Source organism: Sturnira hondurensis, unplaced genomic scaffold (assembly GCF_014824575.4).
Source record: "Sturnira hondurensis isolate 20B ecotype Veracruz unplaced genomic scaffold, ASM1482457v3 Scaffold0002840, whole genome shotgun sequence".
Taxonomy (NCBI): Eukaryota; Metazoa; Chordata; class Mammalia; order Chiroptera; family Phyllostomidae; genus Sturnira; species Sturnira hondurensis.
In genome coordinates, this window is record NW_028075471.1 from 19,910,674 (window position 1) to 19,933,821 (window position 23,148).

The 23,148-nt window shown below is 37.8% G+C and overlaps 1 protein-coding gene across 2 annotated transcripts in view; it reads right to left on the bottom strand.

Moving 5' to 3' along the window:
• The window catches only part of SHQ1 (SHQ1, H/ACA ribonucleoprotein assembly factor), a 92,178-nt gene extending 70,150 nt beyond the window's left edge, over positions 1-22,028 (bottom strand). The window contains exons 1-5 of one of the 2 annotated variants that reach the window (XM_037040969.1): positions 21,741-22,028; positions 18,247-18,311; positions 16,380-16,502; positions 15,493-15,653; positions 1,623-1,735 (exon numbers count right to left, since the gene is read on the bottom strand). In XM_037040969.1, coding sequence (XP_036896864.1) covers positions 1,623-1,735; positions 15,493-15,653; positions 16,380-16,502; positions 18,247-18,311; positions 21,741-21,883 — 605 coding nt within the window. In that variant the 5' untranslated portion in view covers positions 21,884-22,028. The remainder of the gene's footprint in view (positions 1-1,622; positions 1,736-15,492; positions 15,654-16,379; positions 16,503-18,246; positions 18,312-21,740) is intronic. The other variant, XM_037040970.1, reaches the window with a different exon arrangement.
• Between the last annotated feature and the right edge of the window lie 1,120 nt (positions 22,029-23,148).

Sequence of the window (23,148 nt, forward strand, 5' to 3'; positions counted from 1 at the left end):
CTTGAAACATATAATCTTCTTAACCAAAGTCATGCCAATAAATGTAATTTTTAAAAAATGAGTAATAAAATAGCCAAACTCTTATGGCTATCGAAAAGTCACAAAGAACCTTTAGCTCATGATTCCCTCTCTCCAACCTTACCCATGACTAAATTTAAACCTCTTCTGTGAGAACTCTCCCTTGAGATACAGAAAGAACTTCTCATGCATATTATTCTCTCAGATGTCCTCGAAAATATACTCTGCTCTTATCCAGTTTCCCTGAGGATGTTGAATGGTCTGACCATTTATCGCAACCTATCCCTCAATGCATATGGCACACACGTCACAAGATGTACAAGTATTTCTGCCTTTCCAATTAGTCCCCCACAGGAGATAGAATGTTAACCACAAGAGCCACAGCACTTAAACTGAAATAATATAAATAAAAGAAAATCAAAACTGTAAATGGAAAGATTCAATTTTATTTCCTGGACAAGCCAGTTAGTAGTGGTGTGACCTTGGTCAAGTCCCTTAACCTCCTTTCCCCATCTGTCATGAAAACTGAAATAATCAATGAGAGCACTTGATAAACTGAAAGCATTATAGGAATACAAGAATTATATAAGATTATAGCTAAATACGTAACAGTTTAGAAGTTGCTGGCACACAGCTTAAGAAGAATGATAATTGAGGTCTATATCGACTTACAGTAGGAAGCCCAGCATACAGAGGCTGGGTGACACTCCCTTGGAAGAAGTGTTGCTATCATAGCCAATGGGACACATCACAGTCTCTCCTCAAGTGATTATTTAACTATCCATTAATTAGATAAGTCCCTCGGGCAATTTTAAGCCTGACAGAGATGTACTATGGCTAAAGACGCAAATAATGTACATGGGAAACAAAATACAGCAAAACTTAAAATTAGACTTTATTTATACCCTACTACAAAAAGTAATTTATTAATTTGAAACAGGTCCTTGATTACTGGTGCTGAGGAATAAAAATGTTAAGAAAACACTGGATCGGCCGAGACATGCAGTAAACATAGATTTATATTCTTAAAAACCGTTAATCACAACAGAAAGCCTACTTTATCCTGGACTGGCATGGCACAGTTGGCTGGGCATTGTCCTGAAAAGAGAAAGGTCACCAGTTCGACTCCCAGTCAGAGCATAGGTCTGGGTTGTCGGTTCAGTCCCTGGTCAGCAGGGCACACAGGAGAGGCAACTGATCAGTGAGTGTTTCTTTCTCATACTGATGTTTCTCTCCCTTTCCTTCTCCCCCCACTTCCCCTCTCTTTAAAAATAAATAAATAATATCTTTTAAAAATAAATAAAATCTTTTTTTAAAAGTCTACTTAAAAAAGAAGTACAAAAATCCTCGAATTCAGTGTTCTATTTTAAGCCTGGAGGAAAAAATAAAGAAGCATGTTAGAAGAGCTCTCTGCTGTAACACAATGCTAAGAAGCAACATTCTACAAACATTACAGATGTACATCAATTCAAATGTCAGTTAAAGTTTTGAGCCATCGGTAATTTCCAGAATCCAAAAAACACATGCCTAGCACAGTTAAAAGGACAAACTTTTAAAATAAGTGTCAGGTAAGTTATTTAATGCTCAAAAAACTCTGTACTCACAGATAATGATCAGGATCAAATTTGGCCATCTCAGCAGCCAGGCGTTTCTGCCTTCGTTCAGCTGGAGGAGTAAAATCTGGATCCTTAATATCAATGATGTCACTGAATTCATCCTAAAGATACCAGGAAAGAATAATTGCTATTTCTTATTTTAGCACTCATAAATCTAATTTTTCACAAAATGCCAAAACACAGGAAGACTCTAATTGATCAGTAAAGCCATGATGCTATCTGTGACATTTAGATAGAAATCCTGCAAATGTTTCTTAAACACCTAGGTTTTCACACAAATTATCTCATTTAATCTTTAAAACAAACCTTTAAGACATATTAAGGCTATAAAAGTTTAACATTAAAAAAGAAAAGAAAACAATAAAGCCCTGCAAGCAAGCAGGAACATTTAGTTGTCTCTTATTACCCCACTCACTCCTATGGATTTGAAAGATAATAAAAGCATGTTGAAATAAATTTCTAGACTTTAGATGAAGGTATTCCTACCCTGGGTGTCATGTCAGCGAACCAAAACTTAAGTGGTAACTTCTGTGTCCCTATAAATGCTCTGCTTGACTAGAAATGCAGAATATTCATTCAATCAGCCAATCCCCAAAATGCCAAGCCAACTCCACTCTGCTTACTTTCTTATTCCTTCTAACCCCAAACAAGGTTGACTATGTGGCCCCCTGTCAATCAGTTATTTTCTATTTTTTTCTTCTAGTTTTTTTTTTATCCTATAAAAATCTTGCTTTCCACCCATGTTGCAATTCTCTAAATGAAGACTACTTCATGAAGTGTTAAAATTGTTTGTATTACTTAAATTGTCTTATTTAATAATTTTTAACAGACAAAATGGTTTGAATATCAGACATCTACACATAGGCTTTCCTTTTGTTTCTTCCTATAGTCTAGCTCAGCACTACATAAAACTTACACACAAATCATACATTCTACTTTATGAGTAGATTTATGGATTTTAAGAGCAATTTTGATGTGTATGATTTTCCATTTGAAAAGTTAAATATCAAATCCTAATATTCAACTTTATTGTAACCATCTTCACCTAGATCTATACATATTAATACATAGCATGTTTCCAAAGGCCAATCCTACATAAAATAGGCAGATTAGGGCAACTGCCTAGGACACCATATGATCTTTTCTTCTTTCATTGGAATTTTGAAGTAAAGAAATCTATACCATAAAAAATATTCCTAAAAGTATACTTTTTTTATGTCTCCAATCTCCCATTTCTACTACCAACCTCAAGGACAGAAATTAGAAAAAGCTTAAAGAATAATAATGAAAAGAAATCAAGAGAAATAATTTGGTAGAGAGTTGTATAGCAAACTTTTAAATCAGATTTGTAAGTGAAATGACAAGTTAGTGACTCATAATCAGGCTTCATGTCCACTGCTAAAACACAAAATCATTACAATGAAATGAGCTATACTGAATTAGCTAGAGAGAAACTATGATGCAGAATCCCCACATAACCAAAATTTCTGTATGATAAAAAAAAATTCTCTCATCCCTATCCCAATCTACTTAGTTTAACTAGTATCTACAACATTTAATCTAAACATATTCTAAGGGCCCAGAGACCTTTCTGGAAATTAATCCAAAACATCTTAATACTTCTAAACAAACATTATGATAAAAAACCAGGTTACTGTCTTCAAATTTAATAAAAATGTGTCTTCTAAAAGCTCTTTTGCAATTTACTTTCTAGAAACTTAGAATGTATTTTCCTATAGAAATACGACTATAAACAGTAGATTATCAGGGCAACTCACAAATTTATTCAACTCACAATGAACTTGAAATAGCAGTACTCAAGATAAATTATTTAACTAGCACTCAACAATGTTCCCATAAAAAAAACTTCCAAAGTTGCAGTTTAACCCACCAGAAATATCTCTTCCCCAGAAGTACACACTAGAATATTGCTCTTTTCCTAACCTTCCTCATCTGCTAGAATTAGCTCCTCCAGCTATAGAGCAGGAAATGGTATTGCTGCAGGCCGTGAGGGAGATAAATTATACTGTGAATGCAGGATTAGCTCAGCTAGATAAATACTATGAAGGCCATTCCTACCCGTACACTGCCCACACCCCTCCCCAGAATTCCTGAGTCACCACTTTCTTTTCTTCTTTTGGCCCCAAGGAGTTCCCTGCGTGCGCGCACGTGCGCTCTCACTTTCTTTCTCTCTCTCTCTCCCCTAAAGCAACCTGACTAAATAGAAAAGGCATAACTGTGGAATTAGACAAAACTGGAATATTTATTTTATTTACTTATTTTTTAATTGTTGTTCAAGTATAGTTTTCTCCCTTTCCCCCCCGTACCCTTCTCCACCACCCCAGCCGTGCCCACCTCCTTCCAGTTTTCACCCCTCCTTGTTATTGTCCATGTGTTCTTTATAGTTGTTCCTGGAAATCCATCACCCTTTTCCCTCATAACCGCTCCCCTCTCCCTCTGATCACTGTCAGCCTGTTCTCAATTTCAATGTGTTTGATTCTATTGTGCTTGCTTATTAATGTTGTTCATTAGGTTCCACTTAAAGGTGAGATCATATGGTATTTGTATTTCACTGCCTGGCTTATTTCACTTAGTAATGCTCTCCAGGTCCATCCATCCTGTCACAAAGGGTAGGAGCTCCTTCTTTCTTTCTGCTGCATAGAATTCCATTATGCAAATGTACCATAGCCTTTTGATCCATTAATTTATTGATGGGCACTTAGGTTGCTTCCAGCACCTAGCTATTATAAATTGTACTGTTATGAACGTTGGGGTGCACAGGTTCTTTTGGATTGGTGTTTCAGGGTTCTTAGCATATAATCCTAGCAGAGAAATTGCTGTGGCAAAAGGCAGTTTCATTTGCAGTTTTTTGAAGAAGTTCCATACTTACATCCACAGTGGTTACACCAGTCTGCAATCCCATCAACAGTGCACTGGGGTTCCCTTTTCTCCACAACCTCTCCAGCACTTGTTTGTTGCTTTCTTTATGATGGTCATTCTCAATGGTGTGAAGTGGTATCTCACTGTGTTTTAATTTGAATCATTCTAATGGGTACCAATACTGAGAATCTTTTCATATGTCTCTGGACCCTCTGTATGTGGTCCTTGGAAAAGTGTCTGCTCATGTCCTTTGCCCATTTTTAAATTGGGTTCACATCCTGAGGTGGAATCATGTGAGTTTTTTATATATTTTAGAGATCAAACTCCTGTCTGAGGTATCATTGGCAAATATGTTTTACCATATGGTTAATTCTCTTTTCATTTTAATGCTGTTTTCTTTAGACATGCAGAAGCTTTTTTATTTTGATGAGGTCTCATTTGTTTATTCTTTCCCTTATGCCCCTTATTTTAAGGGACATATCAGTGAAAACATTGCTGCATGGAATAGCTGAGATTTTCCTGCTTATGTACCCACTGAGACCTTTATGGTGTTACAACTTATATTTAAGACTTTATCCATCTTAAATTTATTTTGGTGTATGGGGTAAGTTGGTGCTCAAGTTTCATTTTTTTGCATGTAGTTGTCCAGCTCTCCCAGTACCATTTGTTGAAGAGGCTCTCTGCTCCATTTTATGCTTCTGCCCACTTTGTCGAATATTAATTGACCGTAGAGACTTGGGTTTATTTCTGGACTCTCAATTCTGTTCCATTGATCTATGTTTCTGTCCTTCTGCCAGTACCAGACTGTTTTGATTACAGTGACCTTGTAACATAGTTTGATTATCAGGTATTGTGATCCCTCCTACTTTGTTCGTTTTTCTCAAAATTGCTGCAGCTATTCAGGGTCATTTACAGTTCCACATAAATTTTTGAAGTGCTTGTTCTATATCTGTGAAATATGCCATTGGTACTTTAATAGGTATTGCACTAAATCTATAAATTGCTTTGGGTACTTATGGACATTTTGATGATGTTAATTCTTCCCATCCATGAACACAGTATATGTTTACATTTGTTTGTGTCTCCCTTAATTTCTTTCTTCAGTGTTGTGTAGTTTTCTGACTACAGGGCTTTTACATCCTTGGTAGGGTTTATTCCTAGGTATTTTATTTTTCTTACTGCTATATCAAATGGGATTTCCCCCAATTTGTGCTTTTGATCTTAAACTGTTGGCGTACAAAAATGCCTTTGATTTCTGAATATTGACTTTGTATCCTACTGTTTTGCCAAATTCACTTATTAGGTCGAGTACTTTTTTGATGGAGACTATAGGATTTTCTATGTACACTATCATGTCATCTGCAAACAATGACAGTTTTCTTTCTTCTTTTCTAATCTAGATGCATTTTATTTCCACTTGTGTGATTGCTGTGGCTAGGACTTTCTGTACTATGTTGAATAGAAGTGGTGAAAGTGACAACCATGTCTTGTTCCTGATCTTAGTGTGAAATCTTAGTTTCTGCCAATTAAATACGGTATTAACTGTAGTTTTCTCATACATGGCCTTTATCATGCTGAGGAGTGCTCCCTCTAGTCCCACTTTGCTGAGTGCTTTTATCATAAATGGGTACTATACCTTATCGAATGTTTTTTCATCTATTGAAATGATCGTGTGATTTTTGTTTTGCTTTTGTTTATGTGATGTATTACATTTATTGATTTGTGAATATTGTACCATTCTTGCATCCCCAGGATGAATCCCATTTGGTGATTGTGTATGATCTTTTTCATGTATTGCTGGATGTAGTTTGCCAATATTTTGTTGAGGATTTTAGGATCTATGTTCATCAGTGTCATTGGCCTGAGAATTTCTTTCTCTGTTGTGTCTTTATCTGGTTTTGGGTTTAGGATGATACTGACTTCATAAAAAGAGTTTGGGAGTCTTCCATCTTCTTGCATTTTCTGGAACACTCTGTGAAGGATAGAAGTTAGCTCTTCCTTAAATGCTTTGTAGAATTCTCCTGTGAAACCATCTGGTCCAGGGCTTTTGTGTATGGAAATTTTTTTATTACTGCTTCAGTTTTGTCAGCTGTTACTGGTCTGTTCAGGCTTTCTGCTTCTTTTTCATTGAGTTCTGGAAGATTATATTTTTCTATAAATTTGTCCATTTCCCCTAGTTTTTCAAAATTCTTGGCATAGAGTTCTTTATAGTAATTTCTTAGAATCCTTTGTATTTCTGTGGTATCAGTTGTAATCTCTCCTGTTTCATTTCTGACTGTGTTTATTTGAGACTTCTCTCTTTTTTTCTCAGAGTCTGCATAATTCTTTTCAATTTTATTTATCTCTTCAAAGAACCAGCTCCTAGATTTATTAATCCTTAGAATTGTGCTTTTAGTCTCCATGTCTTTTAATTCTGCACTAATCTTGGTTATTTCCTTCCTTCTACCTGCTCTGGGCTGTCTTTGCTCTTATTCCTCGAGTTCTTGTAGTTGTAGGGTTATGCTGTTTATTTGAAATGTTTGTCTTTTTTAGGTAGGCCTGTATCACTATGATCTTTCCTCTCAGGACTGCCTTCACTGTGTCCCATAAGTTTTGGACTGTTATGAGTTCATTTTCATATTTTCAGAAAATTTTTGATTTCTTCCTGAATCTCATTCTTCAGCCATTCATTGTTTAATAGCAAGCTATTCAATCCCCATGAGTTTGAGTGTTTTTGAGTATTTTTCTTGAGGTTTGTTTCTAATTTCAGTCCCTGATAATCAGAGAAAATTCTTGATACAATTTCAATTTTCTTGAATTTGTTGAGGCTTGTTTTGTGTCCTATCATGTGGTCTATGTTTGAAAGTGTTTCATGTGCATTTTGCTTCTTTGGGATGAAAGGCTCTCTATGTATATATCAGTTAAGTTCATTTGATCTAGGACATTCATTGTTCAGTGCCACAATAAATTTGTTGATATTTTGTTTGGAAGATCTATCCATTTTTGTCAGTGGGATGTTGAAATCCCCTAGTATAATTGTGTTTCTGAGAATATCTTCCTTGAAGTCCTCCAAAATTTTCTTTATGTATCTGGGTGCTCCTATGTTGGGTGCATATACATTTACAATGTGGATGGATTGTAAATGTATATGCATTTGGATTGGATTCTTGATGGATTCTTCCATTCAGTATTATGAAGTGACCTTCTGGGTCTCTTTTTACAGCCCTTTTCTTTTTTGAAGTCTGTTCTGTTTGATATGAGTATTGCTACCCCGGCTCTTTTTTTTCTTGTCTGTTTGCTTGGAATATTTGTTTCCAGTGTTTCACATTAAGTCTGTGTAAGTCTTTTGTCCCGAGGTGGGTCTCTTGTAGGTATCGTATGTGTGGGTCATGCTTTCTTACCCATTCAGCTATTCTATGTCTTTTGATTGGAGCATTTAATCCATTTACATTTAAGGTTATTATTGATAGGTACTTACTCATTGCCATTGTTTCATACCTGTGTTCCTCTCTCTTTTTCCTTCCTTTTCTTAACGCAGTGCCCTTAGCATCTCTTGCAGAGCTGGTTTGGTGGAGGTATGTTCTTTTAGACTTCTTTTGTCTGGGAAGCTCCTTATTTGGCTTTCCATTTTAATTAAGAGCCTTGTAAAGTGGCCTTGGATTTAGGCCTCTGGTTTTCATTACTTGGAATATTTCTGCCATTCTCTTCTGGCCTGGAGCATTTCCATTGAGAAGTCTGCTTTGTAGCATTATTGGGGCTCCCTTGTATGTTACTTCCTGTTTCTCCCTTGCTGCCTTTAAGATTCTGTCTTTGTCTTGGAATTTTGCCATTTTAATTATGATGTGTCTTGGAGTGGGCCTCTCTGGGTTCCTCTTGATTAGGACTCTGTGTTTCCTGGACTTGTGTGACTTTTTCTCTCACCAATTTAGGGAAGTTTTTTTTAAGGTTTTATTTATTTATCTTTAGAGAGGAAGGGAAGGAGAGAAGGAGAGAAATATCAATGTATGGTTGCCTCTCGTGAGTCCCCTGCTGGGAACTGGCCTGCAACCCAGGCATGTGCCCTGACTGGGAATCGAACCACGATAGTGTGGTTCGCAGGCCCACACTCAATCCACTGAGCTACACCAGCCAGGGCTTAGGGAAGTTTTTCATAATTACTTTTGCAAACAGGTTTTCTATCCCTTGCTCTTCTTCATCTCTTTCTGCTATCCCTACTATATGGATATTACTCTGTTTCACATTGTCTTGCAGCTCCCTTACTCCCTCTTCATTCTGAGTCTATTTTCCTTTTCTTGCTCCTTCTAGGTGTTTTTCTCTACCTTGCCCTCCATCTTGCTGATTTGCTCCTCTACTTCATACAGCCTGCTTGTAATTCCTTCTAGTGTGGTGTTCATTTCTGAGATTTTATTTTTCATTTCTTCCTGGTTTTTGTTTATAGTTTCTATTTCCTTTTTCATACAGTTGTAGTTCTCACTCAGTTCACTGTAGCTGTGTGTGAGTTCCTTGAGCATTTTTACAACCATTATTTTGAATTCTGTATCTGATGGTTTGGTTACCCCCATTTTAGTTAAAGTTAACTCTTTTATGGGGGAGTCTTCCATCCCTTATGATTACATGTTCTTTTTTTGTCTCCCCATTTTAGATGACTCTTTGTTTGTTTCTGTGCTTCCTGATGTTTCACTTTGCTAGCTGTCTTCGTAGGGTGAACTTCTGTGATAGGAGTTCTATGGGTTCAGTGGTGTGGTCTCTTTGATCTCCTTGTCTGGACACTGTAGGTTTGCCCTTTCTTCTGTTTGTGTGGGCTTTCTTATTGTACTTGGGTTTTTACCTTTTGGTGGTTCCTTTGTTAGTGGTTTTTCTCCTCCAGCAGGTATACTGATGTTTGCAGCTCTCACCTCTTCTTGTATGTGATCAGTGGCAGGGGGTAAGCAAAATGGATTAAGACAGCAGAAGAGTATTTTATAGGGTTTAAAATACCAGGAAGCAGAGAAGAGATAGGAGATTGTTTGTATAAGTATAGAGTTAACTGTGATATTTCACCCAACTAGCCAACCCTTACCCTCTGGTAACCATCTTTTTACATGAGTCAGACAGAGAACAACAAATAAGCGAAACCATTTGGTTTCTCTGGTGCAACCTAACTCTACTTTTCCATTTGTTCCAATTTTTCTTGAGGGTCTAGTTTGAATAGGGTCACTGCATATGCTTGTGCATAGGACAAGCCTGGCTGACATTGCTGTGGACATTTACATTCCATTTGGTTTCACTTATTTGTGGGATCTAAAAAAACACAAGAAACAAACAAGACAAAAACAGACAAAGCTGAATTTAACACACAGCTCCAGTCTCACTGTGCAACCTCTCTGAACCTCTCAGCTTCCTTACTGTAAACACAAATCTAGTGACTCCATCACAGGCTAAGCATTAGTTTCTTTCTGCTACTAAAAAAAAAATTACCAGGCACTTAGTGGCTTAACACAACCCATAGTTTTTCTCTGGTAGTTCTGAAGATCAGAAGTCCAAAGTCTGGTTCCCTTTTGGTGGTTCCAGAGGAGAATCTGTTCTTTGCCTTCCCCATTTTAGAAGCAGACTGTGTTCATCTTGGGCTCATTGCCCCACATCACAATGCTTTTCCTCCCTCAGTTTCCATCATTACTTGGCCTCCTCTTTTTTCACAGTGACTCTCTTACTTCCCTGTTATAAGGATCATGTGATTAGATGGGTCCACCTGCATAATCCAGGATAATATCACCATCTAAAGACCTTTAACTTAATCACAGCTGCAAAATCCCTTTTGCCATGTAAAGTAACATATTTACTTGTTCTTGGGATTGGCATGTGGATATTTGGGAGGTGGGGATGCAGGTCATTCTGTTTACCACAGGCTATTTTGAGGATTCAATGAAATTAAGTACAAGGCTTGATACATGATATGTTCAATAATTCCAGTTTCTTTTCTCTGTCTTCCTATCCCTCTGCTGTTTCTAGTTACTGGGTGACCTCCAACTGAGAGTACATATCCTCCCTCCCCTTTAGTTTCCTCACTTACTAGTAGCAATAAAAAAGAAAGAAAATCAGGATTAAAATGTCCCACCTCATTATTTTGCCTGGATCAGATATAACAATGTAAATACTGTATAATCTGTGAGTATTTATAGATAAGTCTACAATTGAGAGGATAAGTGGATTGAAGTGGCCCCAGGCATTTTAAAACACTAACAGCATAAAGAATGAACTCAGATTTTTACCACACCTCAAGGCTCTGTATAATCAAGCCTGTCTTGCTTTTCAAACTCATCTCCTATCTACCTCTTTTGCTCAAATATGCCTAAACCACATACCAGACTTATTTCCACTTCTGGAACACTGAGCCTTTGCACTTATAGTTAAATATCCTTTTTATCATCATTCAGTGCAAATGTCACCTCCTCGAAGGGGCCTTCTCTAGATACCCTAGTCAAAGCAGTTAGCCCCCATCCTGCAGTTTCTCACATTACCCATCCTTTTCATTCACTTGCCACTTTTTGAAAATATCTTGCTTATTTGTTGTTTTCATGATTACAGACCATCTCCCCAGTAGAATATTCCATGAGGGCAACAGTCTGGTCTATGTTCCTCCTCATGATATCTTCTTCCTCATGATCCCCAGCACTGTGCCTGGCATTCAGTATTAAATGATTCATCCAGCAAATAATGCATGAGGGCCTGCTCTGATTTACACTGTTCTGGATGCTGAAGATCCAGAAATAAAAACATAGATTAGATCCCTGTTCTCATGGAATAAATGGTAAGAAAGCAGTCCTTCTTCCTTCCTTTCTCCTCCTCTTGCCCCTTGCCTCCAAACTCACGGCCTCCACACAGTTGTGTGACTGATACCCAACAGAATGTAAATGTCCACAGCAATGTCAGCCAGGCTTGTCCTATGCACAAGCATATGCAGTGACCCTATTCAAACTAGACCCTCAAGAAAAACTGGAACAAATGGAAAAGTAGAGTTAGGTTGCACTAGAGAAATCTAAGGCCTCAACCAATCAGAGGGAGGGAAGAAAAGAAGATGAGATATGTTAAACTACAGCAAGTGAAAGGTGATTTTAAACAAAGGATTTCCATGGCCAATGTAACAAAGTATTTACAGATGGGTACTGCTTAAGAAAGGATGTGCAGGATTTGAATCAGGCTTCCATAAGTTTCAGCATAGTTGAGGCAATTGAGCCAGAGAGAAGATGAAGAACCCTGTGCATGTCTGGCTAGTGGATCTTCTCAAAACAATGGCCCCGGGTCCCCAGGTAGCTGAGGAAAGGACAGGGCCAGCAAGCAGAGTCCAGAGCTGCTGGCAGCAGCAGTCCTAGGAGATGGCTGGGTTGGCACCCAGAGACTCTAGGACTATTGTTGCTGGCAGCTGCCACCACCGGGAGCTGTAGTGAAGCCCTGACTTTGGGCAGACAGGCAATTTTCCAAAGGCACCCTGGTGGCTGGCAATTTCAGAAAGGAAAGAAAGAAAGAGGTATGGGGCGGGGGGAGAGATGGGAAGAATGCTGAAAGAAAATTTCTTTCAGCAAAAATATTTTCTTCTCATCAGTCTAAAATACAAAGTTCACACGCAAATCCTGTATAAATGGTTGCGGCGGGGCGGGGGGGGGAGGGGAGAAAAACATGAAAGACTACACAATCCTCCATAAAAGTTAAATATGTCAATTAATAGAAGGTACCTCGGTACTGGAATTATGGATGCTTTACTTTCTTTGTTATATTGTATTTTTATAATGAATACTTACAGCTTTTCTCATTAGAGGAAATAAAGCTATTTTTCTTTTAAGGGAAAAGAAGCGACTAAAAATACTAGTAAAATATATAGTTAACAGAATTTTACAGGTTTTTCTCATCCAAAGGCAGAGCTAGGAAAACTCTAAACTTAAGATAAAGCACTAATTTGAGAAAATGGTGATGTCTCTTAAATATAGCATTTAAATTAGAAGAGATTCTTTTAGTGCTCTTATTTATGCAGTAATTTTTTCTTTCAGCTATTTGAGTCACAGGAAAAGGGTCATGTGATTAATCTTCCAAGATCACTCGGTTTTTAACTACAGGGTATAAATGTCACAAATATAGTATTTGTAAACGCAAAAGAAATGTGCAAGTAATACCAATTATGTACAATTTTTGTGGCACTAACTCATAAAACACATTTTTCTGAATACCTCAAAGAGGGCAGCTTTCAATTTTCATTCACATGATTTTCAAAAGTTCTGATATTTCCTCATTGTCATGTAGGACACACACGAGTCCTCAAATTTAATTCAAGTAAGACAACAATGTATTCTTGAACGATGACACACATCTACTGGTGCATCCACTGGTGAAATGTGCAATGATGCCAGAACAGAGAAGTAGCACTATGGAGCTGATGTGCACAAGAGCCCAGCGCAGGCCGGGCCCAGGGAGATGCTCAGGAGCTGTGAGCCACTGCTGCATAGGCATGGGAGGGGCACTGCTATGATCCAGAACTCCTGCAGAAGGCTGAGCTTCAAGATTCAACTCTTTGAAGAGTTCAGAAAAGTAATATGGTACACATATATACCATATTTTATTTAACCCCCTCAAAGAAGTCTAGGTCAGCACCCCTTATTCAAATTCATCATTATTTCTACAGCAATTTTTTAAAATATGAACACTAAGTGGGAGAAAAAAGCTATTAAAAAACTAAAATCAGTTCAGATCAGGTTTTGCCACAAAACTAAATAAAAATTAAAATTAAAAAAACTTTGTTTCAGAACTTCTTGTGATCCCAATATTACACACATGGGGTTATAAACCTTAACAACTTGTGGCATTACTATTTATACCACCCCTTAGAATTCTGTCACATGCAAGACTTCCCCGCACCACCCCCACCCCCGCCACACTGAGGGAAATATGCATTCAAACTGTTTAGAATAGCAATGTTCATTCCATTAAAATTTGAAGAAGTTTAATGACTTTCGGCAGTCAACCTAAATGCCCGCAAATAACAAAAATTTAACTCAATGGTTCACTTCTGCTGAAAAATAGAGGGAGGTAACCAGAAAGGGACACACAGGGGCTTCAAGTATGCTGGTAATGTTTTCTCTTTTAAGCTGGGTGAAGGGTATCTAAAGATTTGATATATTAATTAAGACATTCAGAAAGATAAAAAGAATATTTCATAATAACTCATTTTCTTAAATCAACCTAAATGACTTATTTAGTAAACATTTTAATAGCTGTGAGAACTGACTTAATAGGGACTTGGCTGAGGCTTACACTGTGTCATTCCTGCATCTTCTCAGCATCCCGGCAGAAATCCTTCCAGGGGCTTCCTCAGCAGCAGCCACTGTGGGAGCCCACCAGGCCACAGGGGACCAAGGACAGAGTCCTCCACTGTGAGAATGGTGGATGGACTTGGTTTCTGGTCCCTGGAGCCGGCGGGTACCTTGACATTTTCCTAACCTTCTAGTTCCCAGCCTTGAAGGATATAACAAGATTTTGGCATGAGTGTCATGTTCCAAGACGGTTATGAGAACTTCTTGCCCTTTTGATAGCTTAAGGGAGTGCACGAACTTTGAAAAACAACATTGTTTCTAGTTCCTTGCAGTCTTGCTTCAGGCGTTAACAGTTTGTATTTAAGACAGCTGTTCCTTGAATAAAGTTGCCATTTGCCAGCAGAGCATTTGGTCCTCTCCATTCTTTTAAGTCCCTCGCCTCACCTTGCGACCACCCTTGCTGCAGCGGGCTGCGGCAAGCCACAATGAATAAACCAGGTACCCCAGCCTCAGGAAGCACTTTCAATCCAAATGTACACTGTAAACTTACCCTGCATGACTTTTACATTAATTCATTAATAGCTTTAGACAGGCAAGCCCAAAACAAACTGACCACAAACTAGCTCTCAGCCAAACAACCAAGGTCCATTCACTGTATGTAGACAGAACTGACTATCTTATAGCTGTTTTCAAAAAGTTTACACAATATAGTATCTTGTTAAATTTTCTAAATGGCTTTATGAAGAAGTGAACAAAGTCATCCCTGTTTTACAAAGAGGAGATGACATCTGCTTGTAATCAAGTAATTGGCCTGGCACCCAAACCTAAAAAGAGGCAGAAGTGGGACGACAACATAACCAATTCACCTTTCCCTGGGAGATCCACGGATGTCTTCCTGTAACAAACCACATTCTGAACAGGTGTAACACCCTCTCCCCAGATAGAGAAGATGTAAAAACAAGCAAACAAACAAACAAAACTCTGTTCATTGCTATTTCTTTCATTTTTTAAAGACGTTAAGACCATAAGTTAATGGTTCACCGACACTCTCATCATATACCATTCTCAGAATGTTTTCTATAAACTAATATAAAAGAGTAATTTAAAACCTCTCTTCTCCATTTCACTTATTTCAACCTCCCTAGATAGCCTAAAATAAAGTACAAATTCCTACACTGTTTAAGGAAGAGAAAGTGATGCCATTCCTTTCCAGCCTGACATAAAATCAAGTTTTAACAAGCGATTACCTTTAACCTCCACCAAGAGTGAGGAGACAAAGATGCCTATTGTACATCAAAAACTAAACAATTTGATCAAACAACATAAACTCATTCTCCCCAGGAACATTTATCTATAAAACAGAAGAGACATCAGGCCATAAGTACATGATTTTCGTATCAAACACAAGGTTTCCAGGAAGTTATTAGAAGAGAGGGGTTCCATTTGGTATTATACAAAGCTAGTATCTAGAACACTAAATGAGGTGGAGAAAAAATGGAGAATGTCTTCCATCTGGAATTGCACTAAGACTAGGCAGAACAGCCAGTGCAATGAAAGGGAGTGAATACCTTTATCATGTGTACATACATGGAGCTGTACTTTGTGCTCTAAATAGGTCACCTCTTATAATGTATGTAAACTCCCAGTGTGAGCAGAACTGAGACTACAATATTGACATGGTAAAACCTTAGATACCTAGGTCTTTTAGGAAGACAGCATACCTGTAATCGCTGAAATACTCCCGACCGTAGGCCTCCAAATCCATAGTGGCCTTGCACATTCAGAGCACTTTCTGATACCTCTTCATAGGGGGACTGTTCAATTTCCCAATCAAAGTCATCATCGTCATCTTCTACTCCTTCCTCAGAAACCTCAGAAGCACCTAAATGTGTTAAATACTAATTTTTTGAAACTGAATTTCCTAGGTACAACTTGGAGAAGAAATATAGAGGAAAAATTACTACCTATGTTGTACCAAAGACAGTATAAGAATATGTATATTCTTGACAGCCAATAAAATGGATCTAACCTACAGGTTCATCAATGATAAAAATGTATAAGTAATAAATGCAATGAAATCAAACAGACCTCAGCCATATATACATAAATCTCACAAAAATGTTCAGTGAAAGAAGCCAGACAAAAAGAACACATACTGTATGAAACATATACACAATTTGAAACCAGGCAAAACTGAGAATAGTAGGTACCTTGGCGAGGAGCATGGAGCAGTGACTGGGAGGAGACACCATGTCGGATCCCAGGACACTGGAAATGTTCCATTTCTTGACTTAGGTGTGGTGCTTCCTTCACGTAACTCACTGAATTGTACACTTCTAATCTTAGCTCAAGTGGTCAATATTTTGCCAAAGACAAAGATGCTGTTTCAATTAGTCCAAAATATGACTGACCTACTAGTTCAATGGAGTTATGTCTTTAAACTGTATGTTAGCAATGATACATTTTCATGTTATCACGTGACCTCCTTATCTTGTCACCTGAACTATTTTCTCCATTTCATATTTGCTATATCCCTTTTCCCCTGGAAACACATAGCATTCCAAATATTCTGTTTTCCTTTATTTTCTCCCAACTGCAATAAACATACCCATTTCTTCCACAAGTGGTTTTGCAGTCCTGGATTTCCTTGGTGCCAGAAGAGCAGTTAACATATTCAGCCCCTCAAAATGCTGGCCAGGAGTTTCTTTGGGCAATTGAATAGTAAAAATTCCTTAAAGACAAATTTGTTTTATATTTAGCAAGATTAAAATATTCAAAGACTTCACAAATATATCTATGCAATATAGATCTTATTAAACATTTCTATTTTATAGACCTCCAAAATTATACCCTTACATAAATTTAGTAAATAAAAATCAAAATAAAAAAAAGGTTCCAACAGGGTTTTTCAGAACCACTGATTTAGTTGTCACTATTACAAAAAAATGATCTGTTAAAACTGCAGAGTGCTTTAATCTTATACAGTACCACCTTAGGTAATTTTTGATAGTATTAAAACTCAATGGCCTGAGGAGGTAATAGCTTAGAATTAACCAGTACATTAGTACATACTTATAAAATTTATTTTGGAACTAGAGAGGCAAAAAAAAAATATCAGAATACATTATCCAATGAACAATAGCAAGAATTTCAAAAATACACAAAATCTTAAATAAAGCAGTTATGGCTTCATAAAGTTCTTTACTATCTCCAGATCTAAGTCCCTAAAGTCCATCTGAGGAAGACACAAATTCTACCATGCACTTCTTTCCTTTCCTTGACTGGATTTATCAACTTCATCCAGGCTCTCTAGATGAAGAGAAGAATACTCATTCGCTATGAATCTACTATAGTATTTACTACTCTTACATTTTAAAACATTTTACCTCTTTCAGAGTACTGAACTTTACCCTAATATATCAAATACAACTTAACCCAAAATATTTCCACATAGAGCAACCTTTCTGAATCCCAGTGTACTTTTAAAATGTAATAATTTTGTTTTAATATGCTACTTATCTTCAATTAAAAGCAGATTTACTACCTTGCAGGATAGTTTCATTACTTTTCATTATCACATTAATTATGTCGCATTATTGGTTAGAACTTTGTCATTTAACATTTTCATCCCATCTTTGTTCCCTTACCCTAGTTCATCAAGGTCAATAAATAAATATTCACTGAATAAAAATTACACACGAGTAGACAGCATATTCTTATTCCATATCCAGTAACAAAGTAAAATCCAGGGGCCTCTATAAAGGGAATAATAATTGGTTTCACGACTAGCTGAAATGAAAGACTTATCAATCACAAGAACAAAATTCAATCAGCCTTTAAATGCCACCTATGGATAGTTTCTTTCTCACCTACATATTAGTAAATTTTAAGTTTGAAATTCTACAAGAAAGATTTGATTCACAGCTAAAATCATCTATATCTTGTATCACCTCACGCAATCTAATCTTTACTTTTAAACACTTAATAAATGTCAGGAAAATAGGAATAAAAACTAGTATAAAATAGAATCAGAGTGTTTAATTTAACTTTACTGTGAAAAATACTGTGAAGTACTTTATTGTTTTTTGGTTTTTTTAAGATTTTAGTTATCTATCTTTAGAGAGGAAGGGAAGGAGAGGAGAGAAATATCAATGTATGGTTGCCTCTGGTGTGTCCCCTGCTGGGAACTAGCCTGCAACCCAGGCACGTGCCCTGACTGGGAATCGAACCTCGATAGTGTGGTTCGCAGGCCTGCGCTCAATCCACTGAGCTACACCAGACAGGTGAAGTACTTTAAAAGACTGAAGAAATTGTCTTTGTTAAGAAATCCATGAATAACAGCACTTTAGTGATAGAACAGCTTGCACTTGTAAATCACCCCAAAAGTCCTCACAGTATCATGAAAGATTTTTATGTAGTTACTCTAACATGAAGAATCCAAAGAACAAAACTAACAAAATTTCCCAAGTAAATACCTTTATCTGCATCATAGGACCCTTGTTCACTTCCATTTTCCACAATTCTTCCAGGAAGAGTTAATCTGCAGATTTAATATAAGATCTCATGAAGTCCTTAAATCACAAAGTATAATAAGAGACCATCAATGACAGTATATATTGAAATCTATCAACCATTTTAAAAGGAAATCCTTCAGCATTTCTTTAACTAAATGCACTTCACAAACTAAATAACTTAAGATTTCTTTCCTAGCTAAGAAAAAGGAAATCAGAGATGATTCAATCTCTGAATCATCTAGCGGTCTGAAAAACCACTAGTCAGTCACCAATAAAATAGATAGTTAAAAAGCAAAGCCACAATAAATATTAGTTATCACTACTGTTATAGTACTTCCCCCTCCCTATGAATAAGTTAATTTATGTACCCTGTGCTTGACTCAGCAGGGGCTCAATAAAAGTAGACTAACTGGCTTCCAAAGAAAGGAAACAATAAACAAACAACAAAACCAATCATTTGTATTGGGCAATCTACTACTTAAAAAAAAAGCAGAAAGCAAAAGTGTTTTTCTCAAATCTCATAATCACTATATAAGGATTTCTCCTCCTTTCATACTAAAGGAAATTAACTGATTTCTCTGTTTCCAGTTTTACTCTGGTTCAGTCAGTCTTGCATTGAGGGCCCAAAAGAATTTTTCTAAAACAGGATTCTGACTGTCACCTTTCCATTTGAAAAAGTTTCTATGACTGACTGCTCAATACTAACTAGATAATTTAAACTAATCAGTATGGCATATCAAGACAGCACCATTCTGTTCCAAACTGAAAAATGTAAGCCTCCTTTCCTCCCATACCCCACTCTCCCTTACTTCCTATTCTAACAGTAATAATAACAGTAATAATAATAATAAAACTTGGCAGACCTCAACAGGCCCAAGACTTCACAACTTAGTTTCCACTGATCCCAACGTTTCCTGAAGCTACAATGCACTTTCCAAACCCAGCTCTGCCATTTTACCAGCTCTGCAACTTTATACAAGTTAACTAATTTCAAGGTTCATATTCCTCATCTGTAAAAAGGAAAAAATAACAGAATCTACCCCAGAGTTACTAGGAGAAGAAAATGTTAATGTAAAGAGCTTAATGGTTGGTAGAGTTGGTAAGCACTTAAAAGATGTGAACTATAATTATCAGCTTCCCTCTCTTAGGTACTTTATAAGTATAAATTCTTACTATATAATGGTGAAATCATACATGTTCACAGACCTGCATCCTCTGCTAGACTTGCCCTTCCTCAAGGAGAGGGGCAAGGTTTTATTCCACTTTCACGTGCTATAGCAAACTGTATTTTCAAAGATGGACCACCTCACATCACTCCTCCCAACAATGGGGTCTATGTCTCCTTCCTTTAAAACTGAGTGGGCTTCTGGATTGTTTTAACCAATACAATAAAGCTGAAGTGACACTGTGATTTCTGAGGTTAGGTCATAAAAGATAATATGGATTCTGCTTTAGTTTCTGGAATACTTGTTTTCAAAACCTTCAGCTACCCTGTTAGAAGTCCAACTCCCTGAAGGAATCACAAACTAGACCATGTAAAAAAGCTACACAGAGAGAGGCCGTGCAACTACAGCAAAAGAAATATCCTCCCTCAGCTCATCACACCAGTCCCGAGCTACTTAGGCCCCTGCTGTTCCAGATCTAGCCACCATGTGACCACAACTGAATTAAAAATGTCAAGCCAGAACAGCTCAGCCAAGCCCTCACCAAATTCCTGATACACAAAAACCAGAACAGGGAGTTAAATGACTGTTGTTTTATACCATTAAGTTTGCTTTGTTATGTAGCAACAGATAACCTGAACAACAGACCCTTAATAAACAGAATAATACCTACTGATTATTGAGCACATGGATAAATACCATGGTAATAAAGACTATGTATGCATTATTTCAATCCTCACATCAACTAATATTAAATCCATTTTAGGAACAAATTAGGAAACTGAGACAGTAACTTGCCCAAAGTCACAGAACTCTTACGTGAGCTCAGACACCAATGTGCCCAACTCCCAAGCCTCTGCTGCTACCCAAGCAAGAATAAATAAATTTGTGTGAAGATTAAGTACTCTTTAAGTTGTTTCACACATTATTTCTTATTTTTTCTTCACTAAAACTCCCCAGCTTAAGCAGAATGATTTTTACTTAGAAAATTTCATTTTATTGTATTTATGTTATTTTGCAATCCCATCTTATTTAAGAACTTCTGAGTCTCTGATGCCTCATCTGTACCATGGGTAAATAACAGAACCTACTTTGTAGAACTTCTCTAAAATCAAATGAGATAACCCACTAACCTGGAGTAGAACTTCAATAAATGTTTGCTAACATCACCATCACGTTCCCATTCTTAAATGACTTAAATATTGCCTCTTCAGAAAGGCTTTCTTTGGCCACTTTATATAAACACAGATTCCCTTTTATTTTCTATGAATGCAATTTACTTCCCTACAGAGTACTTCCTACAACTTGTAGTTATATGTTTACTTGTTTATTATTTTGCTTTACCAGTTGGAATTTAAACTACATGAAGCACCACTACTCCCCAATATAGAAAACAGAGCCTGGTATATACAATGGACTTGATAAATAAATAAATAAGTGAGAAAAGAAATAGGGAAATGCAGTATACCCAAGTAGGTGGATTAAGTTAAGGCCTAATGGATATCTGAGCAAAACTGGTTCAGGTTCAGTGAAGGAAAACAGCTTGACTGGTTTGTATCAGGAAAATACTTGGGCAGGAAAAGTAGGCTTGAGCTACACTTAAAAGAGAAAGATTAGAATAGATTTCTCCCTCCTAAAAAACGGAAGAACAAGGAATTGACAACGTTTAGGAATAATCTGGCAGTATCCTTTGTAAAGTAGAGCTAATACTTATGTCTGTCTCTAAGAGTCGCTATCCAGATTAAATGAGATGATGCGCATAAAGCACTTAAGGCGCTGCTTTCTGGAACTCGGGGGACGACAAAACCACAGAAGTAGGAGACGATGAGGAGGTAGAAGAGTGAGGCTATTTTTATGTCAAGCAAGCCAAAGAAGCCGAAAATTTCAGAAAGCAGGGAACGGTCAGACAGAAGAGGTCGATAAACAGCATGTGATTGAGAAAAGTCAAAAGGGCCACGGGTCAGCTGCACAGTCCGCGCGCGCCGTCCCCGGCAAGGAGGACAATCGCAGAACGAAAGAACAAAACAGAAACTGGAAAGGTGAAATGGTCCCAAACGCAGAGCGCTTTAAAATGACTCAGAAATCTCTGTAATGTGGGGGATTTAAGAAGGTTGAAGAACCACAGCATCTAGAACGCAAACCTAAAAGTTCACTTCCTCGGCATCAAAGAAGCTGCTGGGACCTCGGGAAAAAAGCCCTCGTTTTTTCAGCCTCCCTCGAGAAGCAGTTATCGATTTGAAAAAGAATAAATACCCAAAATACACTCCCAATGGCCAAACACCCGGAACTCGCCTAAGAAAATATGGCTTGGCGTAGAACTTGAAGTCGAATCCCTGGAAGTAGACATCAAACTCCGAGACCCGAGCGTAGGGCACGCGGATGGCGATAGTCAGGAAATCCGGGTCCTGGCTGAGGTCGAACGCGGGGGTCAGCATTGTCACGCCAACTCCAGTGCCCAAGCTGGTCACTCTTATCGCTGTCGCAGCTTACGACCCAAACGCCCCAGAAAATCCCCACGTTCTAGCACAGGTTCAGTTACCCCGGCGTGTCCGACTCAAGGCGGAAGTGCTTCTGCGTTGAAGAGGAAGTCCCGCCCCACCCCTATCTCCGTGGAGACAGGGCGCTGTTTGTGAAGAGAAAAAGGAGTACGGAAAGGGGCTTTCTGCGTAGGTAATAATCCCAGCGTGTAACTTGAAAGAACCCGGACAAATCTTCACCTTAGACGCGCCAACCGACTTACAAGATTCTTAGAGATGACAACAGCATTAGCTTTCCAGGAAGAAACCTGCGTTTGAATCCTTCTGGGAGACTTCGCGTCTATGGATGCGAAGGCTTTGGAAAAGTTACAAAACCTTCTGTGCTCTAGATATCTCTTCTATAAAATGAGTGTAACACTAGGACCTACTCTCATAGAGATACTATACTGTGAGTGTAACATTAAATTATGTAAAGCTCTAACGTACCTGGCAAGGTGTCTATAGCAGCATCCTTATTGTGGTTTTCCTTAGCTCTCATCTGTTTGGTCAGTAATTTCCCCATCTCACTTTTCCCCTCTGTTTTTTTCTGCCAGTATCTATCCCCTTCCTCTCCCCCTCCACATTTCTCTCCCTTTTCCCCCCTCTCTTTCACAATTCCTTATTTGACTAGAGTTTTCTTCTTTACAGAGTGTCCATCCAACTAATCTCTTTTAATCTTCACTACGGACTCTGAAGAGTACAACTCAGAGATTCGCAATATGTATTATAATAATCATGCATTTTACAATCATCAGAAACCAGAACGTCTGACTCTTAAACCCAGTTAGTGCCTGCATTGATGAATTACAATCAATCTGTACTTTTCCCTCTTTCTCTTGTTTTGACTTTTCTTAGACTTGCTTGGAGTCCTCTTTCCTGTCTTTTTTTTTTTTTCTGCTCTTCTTATATACCCCCTACTATCTCCTAGATTGAAGCCCTCTTGTGTTTGGTACTCCCTGCTTTTTTGGTTGACGTCAAATACCTTTACTTGAGATAGGGAGGGGTTTTTCCCTCAGAGTTGTAGGGGCAATTGCGTGAGGATGATTGTTCTGGTGTAGGCATGCAGCATGCAGCAGGGAGATGTAGGAGCTTGCTGCCTCCTATGAAGAAATCCCTTTTTTTCCCCCAAGAGGGACATTTCACAGCTCTCTTGCTAGTAAGAAGTGGTGTCCTGGAGTTAAGCA